We start from the raw sequence: 14,734 nt of genomic DNA on the forward strand, positions 1-14,734 counted from the left end.
GAAATAAGAAAGCTGACAGGGAAAATATTGTGACTGATTTTTTTTTTTTTTAATGTTTGATTTGTCAGACTTACTAGGAAAAAAGAAAGGCGATTCTGATTCAGGCTTTAAAATGTCACTTTTTGAACGGTGGCTTGCTGAGTGACCTCTCTAAGTCAATGTAACATCACCTCGGAAAGCATTAGCCTGATGATTGGGGTGATAACTTCTTGGGGAAACACAGGGTAGATAGGAGGAGGGAAGTGACAGGGCTGAGAAGTGGTAGGTCTGTCGTACTATATTAGGTACTATCTGATGAAGCAATGCAGAAAATTTTAAAAAGAAAATGTATGTGTATTTATATATAAAACTATTATATGGATTGTCACATACACTGCTATAACTGCATACAAATATTTAACAACACATAGGTACCTTTAGATGTACATATCTTTATATATAGAGCTATGAATGACTGAAAGCAAATTATCAGGAATGTCCCATCTCTCTTCTTCTTTAAACTGAATTCTGCTGAGATGATTCCAGACAAATGTCTAGTTTATTCCTGAAGATCTCCAGCAGATATAACATCCTCTTAGTATTTTTGAATGTTAACGTTGTCAGTCATTAAAGCTCCAGTGCTAAGGCACAGCCACTACAGTTTCACCATTTCTCAACTGTATGACCTTAGCAAGTCTTTTCACCCTTCTAAGCCTCAGTTTCCTTATCTGTAAAATGGGGATAAAAGCGGTGCTTTCCTCACGGAGTTGTTGAGAGGATTGAATGGGGCATGTCAAGATCCTAGCCTTAATACTTGGCTAATAATGTTCACTCAGAGGATTTTTGCTACTGCTTTCACGACTGGGAAGCAGGATGAAATGTCTGGATATTACATTAAATTAAATTTAATTTAATGATATTAAATTCATTTGACCAAATTAAAGATCCATTCATGATAAAAACTATCAACAAAGTGAGTAGGGAGGGAATGGACCTCAACGTAATAAAGGCCGTATATGACAAGCCCACAGCTAACATCATACAAAATGGTGAAAAACTGAAAGCTTTTCCTCTAAGATCAGAAATAAGACAAGGATGTCCGTTATATCTGGACACATGGTTACATGTGTACCTGTCCCATGCAAGTCTCCATGAGAGATCCTACACCCCGCCTTGGAAGAGCCGCCAAGTAAGCGTATGCCAGTCACTCCTCAAACTCCTGTTTCACTAGGTCTGTAGTTTGGGGCATGTGGGGGGCAGTGTCTTCCATGGATGTCCCTCGTCATTAGGCATCTTGTTCTCTTTCTTTGTTCCAACTTCCCAAGCTGCTCTAGGTCACTAAAGAAATGAACCGAATCAAAAGGAAACCAGCAAAGCCCTGGATGCAAAGCCCCAGAAGCACAGCAATTTACAGAATGCTGGACATTCAAACACGGCTCTGGGCCTGCCTTCCAAATACCATCATCTCCTGTTGATTAGAATACAATGTGTGAAGGTCTTGGGGTCATTATTTTGGTCATCCTGCTCTCCTTCTGCTTTAAGTTATCCTGTTTCAGCCTTGGCGGCTGCATAGCCAGGTGACATCTTTTTAAACGTTTCAGCAGTACTGGAAGCAGCCTCCCCTCTTTGGCGGAGTCGCCCTTCTAAAGGGGCACAAACTTCTGAGTGCTTTCTCCAGACGGAGTGATGCCTTGATGAGATGGGCAGCCCCGGACTTTCAACTGCCTGACACGCAGCGAGTCCTCCCAGTTGCAGAGACCTCCCGCCAGCTGCCCTGTCTACACTTGCTCACCGCACACACGCCCACTCTGGCCTTGACAGTGTGATCTGTACACAGGTGTCCAGGAGGCGGTGGTGATCTGCCTGAACAAACAGACACGGGAGCCCGCGGATGAGAACCTGTGCGTGACCAGCCAGCGGCCGCCCCAGCTCCTGAAATCCTGCAGTTTGGATCCCTGCCCGGCAAGGTAAGGGGCACACTGACCTCCCTGCTGCCCAGGAGCATGTTCAGAACGGGGTACGTCTGTCCGTGGGCAAGACCAGAACGCTTATTGTTACCCAGTGTTTTGAAAACCAATTAGCATCAGTTCAAACTTTTAGTCAAATTTACTTGAATTTAATTGGAACCAGGGCTTTGGAATTCCAGCCCAGTGGTCATGTTCCGTGCACTGAAGCAAAGCCCCGTGGTGTGGCTGGTATGTGCACAGGCCCTGCTGCTGCTTTCTCCTGGAGGGCATGTGAACTGACCACAGGCTTTATGGTCTCTGCCACCTTTCAGCCTGTGCCCAGAGCCCTCCCACCCTGGTAACAGATTGGCTTGTGGATTGCAGGAACTGAAGGATCTGGGTGGTATAATTGACCCACCATGAAATCTGTATGCACACAGCGTGCGGATTCATTATAGCACGATCGGGGGTGTGCGTCTGTCATTCCACATGCATAAAATCAATTAGAGCATTTCATTGTTCAGCCCTGCCTGGGTCTCATTATTATCCAACCTTGAGTCTTAGTTCATCAATCCAATCACTGCTTCAGCCTACACAATGTTATGGGGTCTTGAGAGACTTTCCTTCATATACGTGTTTGGAGCAAGTCTCTGTAGAAGCTAAACCATCTCATCTATGATTCTGGTTTCAAAGGGGAGACATTTAAAGAACCAAAGCCAGGCTTTCAAGTCTGATGACGGGCTGAAGAATGCTCCCGGATCATGTCCTACATATGGAGGGGGTTGCTATTTCTGAAGGATATTTCTTCTGTTTCTGCAAGGTATCATGTAAGAAGGAATGTGTTGCCTACAGGAATTAACGATAGTTTTCTGGTCAAGCTAATGCTGCTTGTCTTACTTCTCAGCCAACTAGATGCCTTTCTTGGGGACTTAGAGGATACAGACTGCAGGCCTCCTCGGATCGTCTCAGGGCACCATCCCACAGTGACCCTCTCCTGCTCATCACCAGAGTTATTCTGTATATTGATCTGAAGGGTGGGCCTGGCTTCCCTCTTCAAACGCAGAAGTGAAGAGGGCCACTACTGCCATATTCTCCAAGGCAACCAGAAAATCAGTCAGCCACTGCTTGGAGCAGCACCCCACCCATGGGAGTAACAGCCAGTAAAATAGAGTCAAGAGCTGGGCCAAGAAAAACCTAGATCTAGTGCATAGAATCCTGAGAAACCTCTTTTTCTATCCCTGTGCACATCTCTGTCCTGACCTCACTGTTTATCAGTGAGTCTAAGACCTTGCTGCGTGGGCAAGGGATCCAAACCCCTCCATTTGACTGCAGTCTCCTTAATAGGAAGACGCAGAAGACATACAGCAGGGACAGCCTGCAAGGGCCTTGGCTAGCAGGTCAGGAAGCCTGGCCTCTCATCCTAGCTCGGCCACCCACGAGCTGTGTGGCATTGGGCAAGATGTCTGCCCCTTCTGTTTCCATATCTGCAAAATAAATTAGCTGCACGAGATAATCTGAGGTCACCACGTCCTGCTCCAGTAATCCCATAACTCTTCATGGTGCTGTAGGCAGGAGCATTAGACTGCTGTTACTGCTGCTTTGTGCTGATGATTGATATCATTTCTGTTCTGCTTATTTACCATCACTTTAAAAACAAGCATGAGGGTCTTTCTAACCACATTCCAGTGGTGTAATGACATCCAAATGCTGTGATGAGCTGAGGCATGGCCGAGGAGTCAGTACCTGGGACAAACTGCACATCTTCTGGGACTTACAACCCCTAAACCCCTCCCTTCCTGGGGTAGCAGAAGGAATAGGACACAAGAGGTTACTTCCCACCCTCCAAGTACTGAGTACGGTTAAATTAGATAAGCTTAATTTACAACCTTTTTATTGTCTCCAGGACAGGGACTCTTTTGGACTTAACGTAATTGCATTTGCTCCAGGTCAACTCAGTGCTTTAATGTCCACCAGCGAACCATCAGACTGACAGGCTGGGTGTCTTACTGGGTGCAGGCATGGTTTTCTTGGGCCAACTATACATAGCTGAGTGTTTGTAGAATGATGCTTATTGAAACAACAAAGGGGGCCAAAGTGGCCTGATATGACTCACTCTCTTTACCTCCCATCCAAGAGCCAAAACAGAGTTTCATCTTAAAAATGAGAAGTGTATAGAGGTGCATCTCCTGTGGAATATTTCAGTCTGACATCGGGGAAAATCCCTCCTTCGGAATGTTGATGTCAGATGTGTATGAAAGAGAAAAATGTATTAGTAGGGGCATGGCAGTGCGTCCTTTTCCCAAGCACCTTCCATTCATTTGGGACTAATTTAAATCTTTAATTCGCAATTCTTATTGTACGTGGATCAGTGTTCCCTGCACATTTACAGTGCTCCCTGTAGTCCCTGATGGGCTGCCAGTTTCTGTATACTGTCTTTTAGTATCTTGGCTTGTGCAAAAAAAACCATAGCATTTTCTGTGGGATATACAGAAGTGATGTTCTGAGTCTTGGTCACTGGGCTTATGTCTCTAAGAGGTGGCACTAGTTAAGAGAAGTAGCTTTTCCAGGAAGTTATTTGTCTTACTGAACACCAAAGGAAGCTGCTTTTCTTCTTGTGTGCGATCAGAGTTATCAGATCACACAGAGAATACCAAAGACGCTAGAGGGAACGTCCTATCTGGGCCATCTTTCTGAGATGAAACTCACCTTCTGATTTCCTCTGTGTGATTGACAGAGCTGGTATCAGAAGCACATGTCCAACTTTCACCAGGTTCAGGCAGATATATTCTCATGCCTGGCTATTCACAGCAGGAAGGCCGTGTTCTCAAACAGGAGGTATTTTGATTGTACCAATTTGTGTGTGCACATGGACTGCCTGCATTTTTTAGGACACGTAAAAAAATAGTAGTTGTTCTTTGGAGAGGACTAGATTTTTTTAATGCAGATTTAATTTTTTATTGAAGTATAGTCAATTTACAGTGTTATGTTAGTTTCAAGTGTATAGCAAAATGATTCAGTTTTATGTATATATATAATATACACACACACACACACACACATATATATGTATTCTTTTCCAGAGTCTTTTCCATTATAGGTTATTACAAGATTTGAGTATAGTTCCCTGTTCTATACAGTAGATCCTTGTTGCTTATCTATTTTCTATATAGTAGTTTGTGTATATTAATCCTAAACTCCCAATTAATCCCCGCACCCCCCATTCCTCCTTTGGTATCCATAAGTTTGTCTTCTATGTCTGTGAGTCTATTTCTGTTCTGTAAATCAGTTTGTTTGTATCGTTTTTTTAGATTCCACACATAGGTGATATCATATGATATTTGGTTTTGGCTGACTTACTTCATTTAGTATGATAGTCTCTAGGTCCACCCATGTTGCTGCAAATAGCATCATTTCATTCTTTTATATGGCAAGTAACATTCCATTGTATATTTGTACCACATCTTCTTTATCCATTCATCTGTCATTGGACATTTAGGTTGCTTCCATGTCTTGGCTATCATAAATAGTCCTGCTATGAACATTGGGGTGTATCTATCTTTTCGAATTAGAGTTTTCTCCAGATACATGCCCAGGAGTGGGATTGTTGGATCATATGGTAACTCTATGTTTAGTTTGTTAAGGAACCTCCAGACGGTTCTCCATAGTGGCTGCACCAATTTACATTCCCACCAATAGTGTAGGAGGGTTCCCTTTGCTCCACACCCTCTCCAATATTTATTATTTGTAGACTTTATAATGGTGGCCATTCTGACCAGTGTGAGGTGGTACCTCACTGTAGTTTTGGTTTGCATTTTATAATGAGTGATATTGACCATCTTTTCATGTGCCTGTTGGCCATCTGTATGGAAGAGGACTAGATTTTAAAGTCCTTGCTCTCAGCTTTATGTCTTAATCCTCCTGTCTATCCACCTAGCACCTAGCATAATGTCTGACATGAAGTAGGTGCTTATTAAGTGCTTATTGAATAAATGAGTATAAGGACTAGGGTCAAATTTTCTCCATAGCAATGCTTAGACCCTAATAAGTTCAATCTCTCCCTTCCATCCTTCTTATCCTGTCTCTCCCACCTAACAGATGGTGCTGAAAATGTTATTATTAGAGTCTCTTCTTTATGTTTAAGGTTTTACGTGTCAATTTAAAGCAGAAATAGCCTTAAGATAAAAACCCCTTTATGTTAGCAGCCATGTATGGCAAAGTATCCTCAGAGTAAGAATATGAAGACGAGCTTTTATCAGAGGGGAGAGTGGACACCCAGGGAGGGGTTTGATTGTCGGGAGCATTGGAAGGTAGTACGGTGAGGCCAGCTATTAATCCCTTAACAACATGACCTCCAACTGGCCAGAAGAAATTAGGACCATTTTTGCTTATGAGCTGACAATTGTGAGAATTTTGCATCCAAGTTGATAGCAAAGAAGGTATCAGTACACGGAAGAAAAATTATTTTAGGTGCCTTTACCACCCTCTGAGTAATCTCTGTCTAGAAGCCCCCCAACCCTGCCCACCTTCACTGGTGGGTTAGATCCATGTAAGGGAAGAAATATCCAAAAAGGAGCTAAGATCAGTCGTTAGGAAAGTGGTCAGCCTCCTGTTCCTAATTTAAAAACTAAGTATTAGAGTTCTACAAGTGATACGTGAATATTCTCATTCTTTGACACTCAAGCACAGCAGAAGTCGTGAAGAAAGAAAGGCACATTCTCCCCTTTCACCACCACGCTCTACAGCTCCACACCCTTCTTCTCCCCACAGAAAATCACTGTTAATGGTTGGGTACTTTTCCAGACCTTTTTCCATGCATTTGTATACATACATGAACATATACAAATGTGTAAGATTTTCTTCCCTTTGTAAATGAGATCGTATTATGTATATTGTTTGGCAACTTGATTTTTCCCTTAATAACATGCACTAAACATCTTCCCCATCCCTGAGACCACCAAAATAAAAACCCGCAGGTAGATTAAGACCTGTGTTCAAATCCTGCTCTGTCACATTTAGCTGTGTGACCTTCAAGAGTTCATACACCTTTTCGGATCCTCAGATTCTTCATCTCTAAACTAGGATCATAGTAGACACTTAGAAAAATTAATTCTCTTCTCCTTCCTCTTTCATTTTTGGTGAGAAATATTTTTAGTTTGTATTCAGGACTTAAATTTGATTCAATTTTCTCTTTTATTCAACTACGTCTTAATAATTAAGCTTTACTGACCATCTCCCTGGTTTATAATAGCTATGACATGAGCAGCCAAGGAAAACCAGAAAGCACTCCCTTAAAAGAAAAAAAAAAAAAAAAAAAAAGGAGTCTGACTGTTATTAATTATAAACATTTGATAGCTCGGCCAGCGTGTGTTGAAAAGATTTGGTAAACGTACGTGGAGGAGGGGAAAGAAGTGTGCAATGAAAGCCAGATGGCTAAAAATGAAGGAAATTCCAGGCAATTTCTGCAGCTTTGTTCTAACATACTTTTTAAACTAAACTTTTATTTCTCTGCAACAGAGAACAGCTGAGTGGTGCAGAATAGATAAACAGTGAAGGGGGGGAAAGAAGCCCGTAATTCCAGGAATAGTACTCGGTTTCTGCCCCCCATCCCGATCCCATTCCCTTTTCTCCGACCTAGGGTGGTTCCTAGGACCAGCAAGAACTATAAAAGAAGTTTGAGGATCCCTATCTGAAACGAGAAAGTTAAGGAAAAACATCTTAAAGATCACAGAGTCTCCTCTTTAAAAGCAAACTGCAGAATGCCTATTTTATTGTACACTAACAAAATCCATGCAGACTAGCAGCAAATGATTTCCAATTCCTAATTTTCTTTTATATTAGCCTAAAGTGGCCACAGCAGAAGGTGTTGCCCTTTTACACAACCATGTTTTAATTTACTTGATGGAGCTTTCAAAGCTTTACAGGAACCGACCCCTTTGCCAACTTGTTTTAAGGGTTACGGTTTCAACATGCTCTCTAAATATTGGTTTATCTTTTGCTGGGTTCCCAAGGTTTCCATATGCTGCCTTTTGGCTCTGTCCATGCTAACTTCTAAGTGCTCAAAGCAAAAGCACACCAAAGCTCACTGACGTCCACAGAAATTGAGTCCAGATTTGGAGGCCATGTTCAGACGTCCTTAGAAATCTCATACTACTACTATTGTCATCCTCTTTGGTAAATCCAGATGCATAATTATACTGTCTCTCTCTTGTGTTCCACTGATGGACAGAAGAGCCTGCCAAGACCTGTTCCTTAACAGCTGGGCCTGATTGGCTCAGTGGCAGCCTCTGCTATTTCTCTACCCAGGAATGTGCTGGCCTAGTGATCAGAATTGTCCCCAGCAGCATTTTGACATCAACAAGGGTAAACATCACATGTATGCTTGCCTTGGGGCTTCAATCTTCATTTCTCCTAGTGAGAGCCCTCTCCATGGTTACACATCACCTGTTACATCAACCACAGACCTCTGTGGAATGAGCTTTGCTGGTATTAGAAGTTACAAGCATAGATTTAGCTGTTGCATGAATCTGGGGTGAAAATCAAGGAATTGGATCTACCTTCTCATCATGTCACCTGATGAGGGAAGCTTTCCTTGTTTCTTAACATCGATGTGGTTGGACAGCCTTTTAGACCACATAATTCTGCCTGGACTCTGGCAAAGTCGTTATACAAACCATTGACTGAAATTAACCTTCTGCACAACAAAAAATACGGCAGAAAGTGTTCTACATCTCAATTCAGTAAAACATAAAAATGCACTGGGCATCTTCATGCACAGCAGTCTGCTTGTATTTGGTCCTCAGAAATGACTAGAAGACAAAACCTGTTCTAACGGAGTTACCAGTTATTGGAGGAAGATTTCAAAACAGTAACTTCTGTGAGTGAGGCAAGCACAAGGTTCGTGGGAGAATGAGGCTGAGGGGAAGGCTTCCTGGAGGAGGTGATACCTGTGCTGAATCATAACGCATAAGCAGGAGTTACCCAGGTGAAGAAGGGAGAGAAGAGATGTTACAGGCAGAAAGAAAAACATGGACACAAAGGAAAGGACAAGAAATGGAAGCTAGTGTTAGAGGGTGGGCAGGGTCCAGCTCCAGGATAGCGCAGTACGCTGTTAAGTTGTTTGGGTTTTACGTCCTATAGGCAACGGAGAGCCATTAAGGGGAGTTAAACAGGGGAGTGGAACAGTCAGATTTGCTTGGAGAAAGATGACTCTGGCTGCTCATCCAACAGAGCTAAAGTAGTAACAGTGGCTATAGCTTTTATTGTCTTATAGGCATCTGCTTTTTTTCTCATGCAATGTCGCAAATAAGTAGTGTGCTCTGTGTATTCTACACCATTCTATTTTCAGTGAAATTAATAAAGAACTCTTGTCCTAGGTATGTTAGCATTTTGTATGCCTTCATATTCAACCCAGTATGATGTGGACTCAGCCCATCCACCTGGCAGGAGGATAGAGCTCCAAGGAAGGGTACTACAAAGGAAGGAATGAGAGGTGCAGCTCGATGATCCCTGAGGCCCTTCCAGTTCTGACATTTTGTGGTTCCTTGAAGGTTATGATAATTATCCACAGAACTGAAGCTTTTCAAGAAAGAAAGAGAAGGTGAATTATATTAGGAAAATACCTTGAGTCAAATTTAAGTCCCCAAGACAAAGCACCTCTATAAGTCACAAAACAGGAACTGGCTTTAACTATAAATTAAGAAGCCGTGAGAAGTCTACAGGGGACAAGACTTATATTTCCATAAGAAAAATGTAGGTGAGAGCATTCAGGCAGCAAGGATGGTGAAACACTGAAATGATGAACATTTTTAGAATCGCTGAATGTTGTTTGTCCATATGTAAAAGGATACAAAATGGTCTTCATCCCTGGATTTAGAATTTTACAGTGCTCTTTACTCTAATGCCTTATAACTAGAACTTGTCTTCATTCAACCTCCATTGAACAAATATTTATTGAACGACTACTTTGTGCCGGGCATTGTGCTGGGGATACAGGGGTGAACAAACCCACCTTGTTCCCTGAAACAGGTAAAGCCAGAGTTTGGGGAATGGTCCTGGAGAAGCCATTACACTTTTTTAATCTTGGGTACTACCCTCCTAAGTATAGTTATTAAACTAAACAACCTCCTGCATTCTTCACTGCTTTAAGAGCTGACATATCTTTACCAGTCATCAATCCCATTGCTCATAAGCACCTTGGGGATGGAAATACCACCACCAGATAGCTTTCTGCTACGGGTATAGTGATGAAACATTGGCGTTTTACAGTTCACAAACCTTCTAGCTTACAAATCTATCAGCAGAAGTAGAGTGGAGACTCCCAAAGTAAATCTTGTCTACTAATTTTTTTTTTTTGCCTTTCCCTACAATCCAGTGTTTCTAATGTACTGAAGTAACGATTTAAAGGCAAGCAATGATTCAACCAAAACTTTGAAATGAGAATTATTGCTGTCTAAGTGTACCCGATACCTTCTTTGGAAATTTTGAAAGAAGACCTCGCGCAATTTGAGATGAAGAGCTTTACTATGACCTCAGAGTTAGAAATCTGCTCTGTTGCTGTGTTTCTTAAATTTGGAAAACAAAGAAGTAGGGAAAAGACTGGAGAAAGAGATAGAGACAAAGAGATGTTTAGGCAACATAAAAATGAGGGAGTGAAAAAGAGAATGCTCTGATTTGTGCCCAGTAACCTGGGGGGATACCGTTCAGAAACAGTTCATGGTTCTGGAAATATTATTCCCATCATGGTGCCGGTCCAAGGTCAGGAAGTTCTTGGGTTATCTGCCACACTTACAGAAAGATCTGTTACAAAGCAGAGTCCAGCTAACTACTATGTTTCCTGTGGTGAATCAGTGTTCTTCCTTTATTCTTGTCTTTACCATTTCTTTTTTCCTTCACCATTGTGCCTAATTATCTCTACCAGGACTGCAAGGAATTTTGTTTGGTGTTTGTGTTAATGACACAAAAAGGCCTAGAGGGATTGTCACTGGATTAACACAGCTTCCAGACCCACCAGATGCTCACTGCTTTTTCATGGGTCTCCTAGGGTATTTTTTTTTTTTTTGAAGTTTGAAAGTATTCTGTTTTTAAAATTTTTATTGGAGCCTAGTTGCTTTACAATGTTGTGTTAGTTTCAGGTGTACAGCAGAGTGAATCAGTTATACATATACACATATACACACTTTTTTTAGATTCTTTTCCCATATAGGCCATTATAGCGTATTGAGCAGGGTTTCTAGTTTTACTGGTGGAGTGACTACCCAAGGGACCTAGACAGACACAAACACAGGCGATTGGCTCTGCGTTAGAACCGTGGAAGGTGGTACATTCTCTGTCACGTACTGCTGTCGACTCTGGTTCCCAAGTGGATAGACACAACCGCCTTTCTGGCTGGCCAGAGGTCACTATTCATTGTCATTCAAAGAGCCACAAAGGACCCTCCACCCAGGTTGCATAGAACTTGACGCTTATTCTACTATTAGCAATGGTGATAAACACCAAAGCCATGGTTTGCTTTGATGGTGTGCCTCTGGTAGTTCATTATCATCTTAGCATGATTTTTTTTTTTTATCAGACACCATATTTTTCCTAATAGGAATCTTGGCAATACTTGGGGTGACTTCAGGATAAGAACCAAAGGAGACTTGGCATTGCCAGAGCTAAATATTCCCCACTGGGAATCGGGAGAAGGCCTGGAATTTGGGAGAAATCGTGGGTTTTGAGGTCAGATAGATCTTGGCTCCTTTATTTGCTTTGTGGCATTGGGTTGACTCCTTTAACCTCTCTAAGACTCAGTTGTCCTCAACTGTAAAACAGATATAATTGTCTGAACCAGGGGGAGGAGGGGTTGTAAGGATGGTCACATTCATAAAACATTCAGCCAGTTCCTACCTCATATAGTAGATGCTCAAGAAAATAAGGGTTTGCCGTCCCTCTTAGTTCCCTATTCAGGAAAACATATGATATAAAAAGACCTTCATGTTTATTTCATAGTCATTGCAGTTTATTCCTTCATTAACCAGCTAGTGTGGGAGCAGAGTAATGGGGAGGGCGTGGATAGAACCGAGCTTCAAGGCAGCTTTCTGTACAGCCTTTGTCCCATCTCTTGGGCAGTTCTAGAACAGAAAGCAGAGCAGCTGGTGCTCGTGGGTTCCATCACTCCTGCAAAAGGTAGCGGTTGTTGGGATATTCCATTTTATTTTAACACCTAATCCAATAAGGTGTGTTTTGTAAGAACAGCAATGAACTGATGAAGTGGGAGCAGAGGGGTCAGAGTCCAAATATTCCTAAAAAGTTAATATCCTGTGTGACATGATTGAAGGAAATAAGGCCCGTGGGCAAGTGAGACATGAGTCCTGGAAATGAGCAGCTGTGTCCTGATGGTTGGAAAAGCCTGTGGGAAGTCAGGGAGAAATCAGAAAGCTTACATAAATAGTGTTATTCCTACCCAGTTGTCTCCTCAAATACTTGTGGGAGAGAGAAGGAAAGAAAAGATGAAGTAAAATCCAGCCCAGGGTACAGACAAGTTAAGGGCATCTTGCCTCTACATCCTCACACATCTTCATGGGCCATCTTTGAGCAAGGTAGGGTTTCCCTAATAGCTTCCATTTATTGGGAGCTTACGGTATGCCGGGCACTGTGTTCATCTCTTTCCATACATTATTTTGTTTAATCTTCCCCGTAGCTTTATGAGGATTTACTATTCCTGTCCTAACTTTACAGCTGAGGAAACTGGGTCTTTAGAGGGATAGTATAACTAGCCAGCAGCAGGTTCATATTTGGAACAAAGTATGTTTAATTCCGAAGTTGTTACTAAAGAGCTATGCTTCACTCTTTGCCTCTATTAATGATGTTTACACATCCTCCATGCCTCCCTCCTTATCTCCCTCCATTTCTCCATCCCTCCCTCCATCTAATCCCTCCATCCCTTCCTCCCTCCTTCCACCCATCCCTTTATCCACCCATCCCCTATCCTATTCTAGGCACTAAGCTCTAGGTATGGGAATTACCACAGTGAAAAGAACCAGTCCTCCTAGCCCCATAGTAGTTTATAGCCTAGTGAAGATCACAAAGGGAAATTTACAGGCTCTCCTTTCTTTATCTCCAGCAGTTAGCTTTCATCTCATACCTCAATTGCCAAGGGTAGAACTAGACTCTTGGTACAAGCTAATTCTTAAGGGATAATGAAAACTTCTTTTGAACATACACGTCTCAGGGCAAAACCAAGTATAGAGGAAATGAACCATGCTAAAAGAAAAATCAAATAGACCTAAAGTGGATTTCTTAAAATCCAGCACTGAGTCATTAGGTGAAGCACTCAGTTCCTAAGAAAGCATTTTTATAAAGAAATACTAAGTCATCCAGAGAGATGCAGCCTGGGCTTATGAATCTGGAAGACATTGGTGGCTACCTTGGAGCTTTGCATCTTTGCTCTGCCACTGCTAACAACCACTGGCTTAGTTTATGCTTAGCTGATGGCCTGTTTGTGTTGTAAATTACCAACACCATTACTCTCTTACACACACACACACACACACACACTCACACTCACACACACACACACACCTCTTTCCCCAGGGTCCCCCATGCGACCCTGGGTCCTGTTTGTGTTGTAAATTACCAACACCATTACTCTCTTACACACACACACACACACACACACACACTCACACTCACACACACACACACCTCTTTCCCCAGGGTCCCCCATGCGACCCTGGGTCCCTACCTCCTTTTCCGTACCACTCTCTTCTCTGAGAACCTCTTTCCTAGTACCTCTTTCTTCTCTCCCCCAGAGACTTAATCCTAATCACCTTGCCCTGTTACTATCCAAATTCCCAGATGACCTTTCTCTACCACTTGTGCCAGGACCCCAATTCTTTCAGCTCTTTTTCTCTCTGCCCATACCCCGGTCAACAATTCATTCAGTTCAACTCAACTAACAGTTGGGAAAACAGAACTACCTAAGCTAATTCACACTAAGGTATGAGTGACTGATCCCCATGCCTTCATTCTAGCCTTAAGAGCACGGGCTTGGGAATCGTACAGATCTGGGATTTTTACTCGCTCACTGGCCTTGAGCAGATGGTTTAACTTTTCAGAGCTTCAGATCCTCTGTCTTTAACTCTTGGATAATTGTTGTGCGGATATGTACGCTGAATGCTTGACATAGCACTTAGCGCACATGAAGCACTCAGTGAATAGTAATAGGTATTGGCTGTGTCGTTTGTATGTGTTTTCTTAAATATATATTTCTGTAAGAAGTTGTGCCTGGGTTGGAGGATGTGGGTGGATTTGTATGTGCTTTAAGGAACTGGGGCTCTCAACTTTTTTCCTTAAGGAAGGAGAGAGAAGCTCTGTTACAGAGGGAAGGGGCTGCCCAGTCTAAGCCAAGAGTACCTGGCCCTTGACTATATCTCATTCAATAAGCTCTAGCGCCCAGGGAGAGGGAGCATTTTCTGCTGGTTAAGGGAAAATCCAGCTCAATTCAGCAAACATTTATTAAATTCTTGCTGTGTTGCCGGCCCTGAAGAAACACACAAGTCTGGGACATAGACCCTGGGGCCAGGCACTAACAGCTAATTGGGAGGTCAGTACACAAATAGATCATGACAATGCACAGTCACAATGGCCATAGCAGAGATGTGGATGACTGTCTTCTGGGAACACTGAGATGAGTCACCTAATCCAAATCAGGGATGGTGACCCAGAGAAGGTGATCACTGAGCTCAGTGAGTCTCTTGTTCTTATAGATGTCAAAGTATTTTTTCCTAAAATTCTAATCAAACATATTATTGATATACTACTTAGATGGG

At 42.5% G+C, this 14,734-nt stretch overlaps 1 protein-coding gene across 1 annotated transcript in view; it reads left to right on the top strand.

The window, feature by feature from the left end:
- ADAMTSL1 (ADAMTS like 1) overlaps window positions 1-14,734 on the top strand; it is a 475,524-nt gene that overhangs the window by 241,775 nt on the left and 219,015 nt on the right. Inside the window, exon 15 of the mRNA XM_024126824.3 lies at window positions 1,817-1,946. Within this exon, the coding sequence (XP_023982592.1) occupies window positions 1,817-1,946 (130 nt within the window). The remainder of the gene's footprint in view (window positions 1-1,816; window positions 1,947-14,734) is intronic.

The sequence above is a fragment of the Physeter macrocephalus genome, chromosome 9 (assembly GCF_002837175.3).
Source record: "Physeter macrocephalus isolate SW-GA chromosome 9, ASM283717v5, whole genome shotgun sequence".
Classification (NCBI taxonomy): Eukaryota; Metazoa; Chordata; class Mammalia; order Artiodactyla; family Physeteridae; genus Physeter; species Physeter macrocephalus.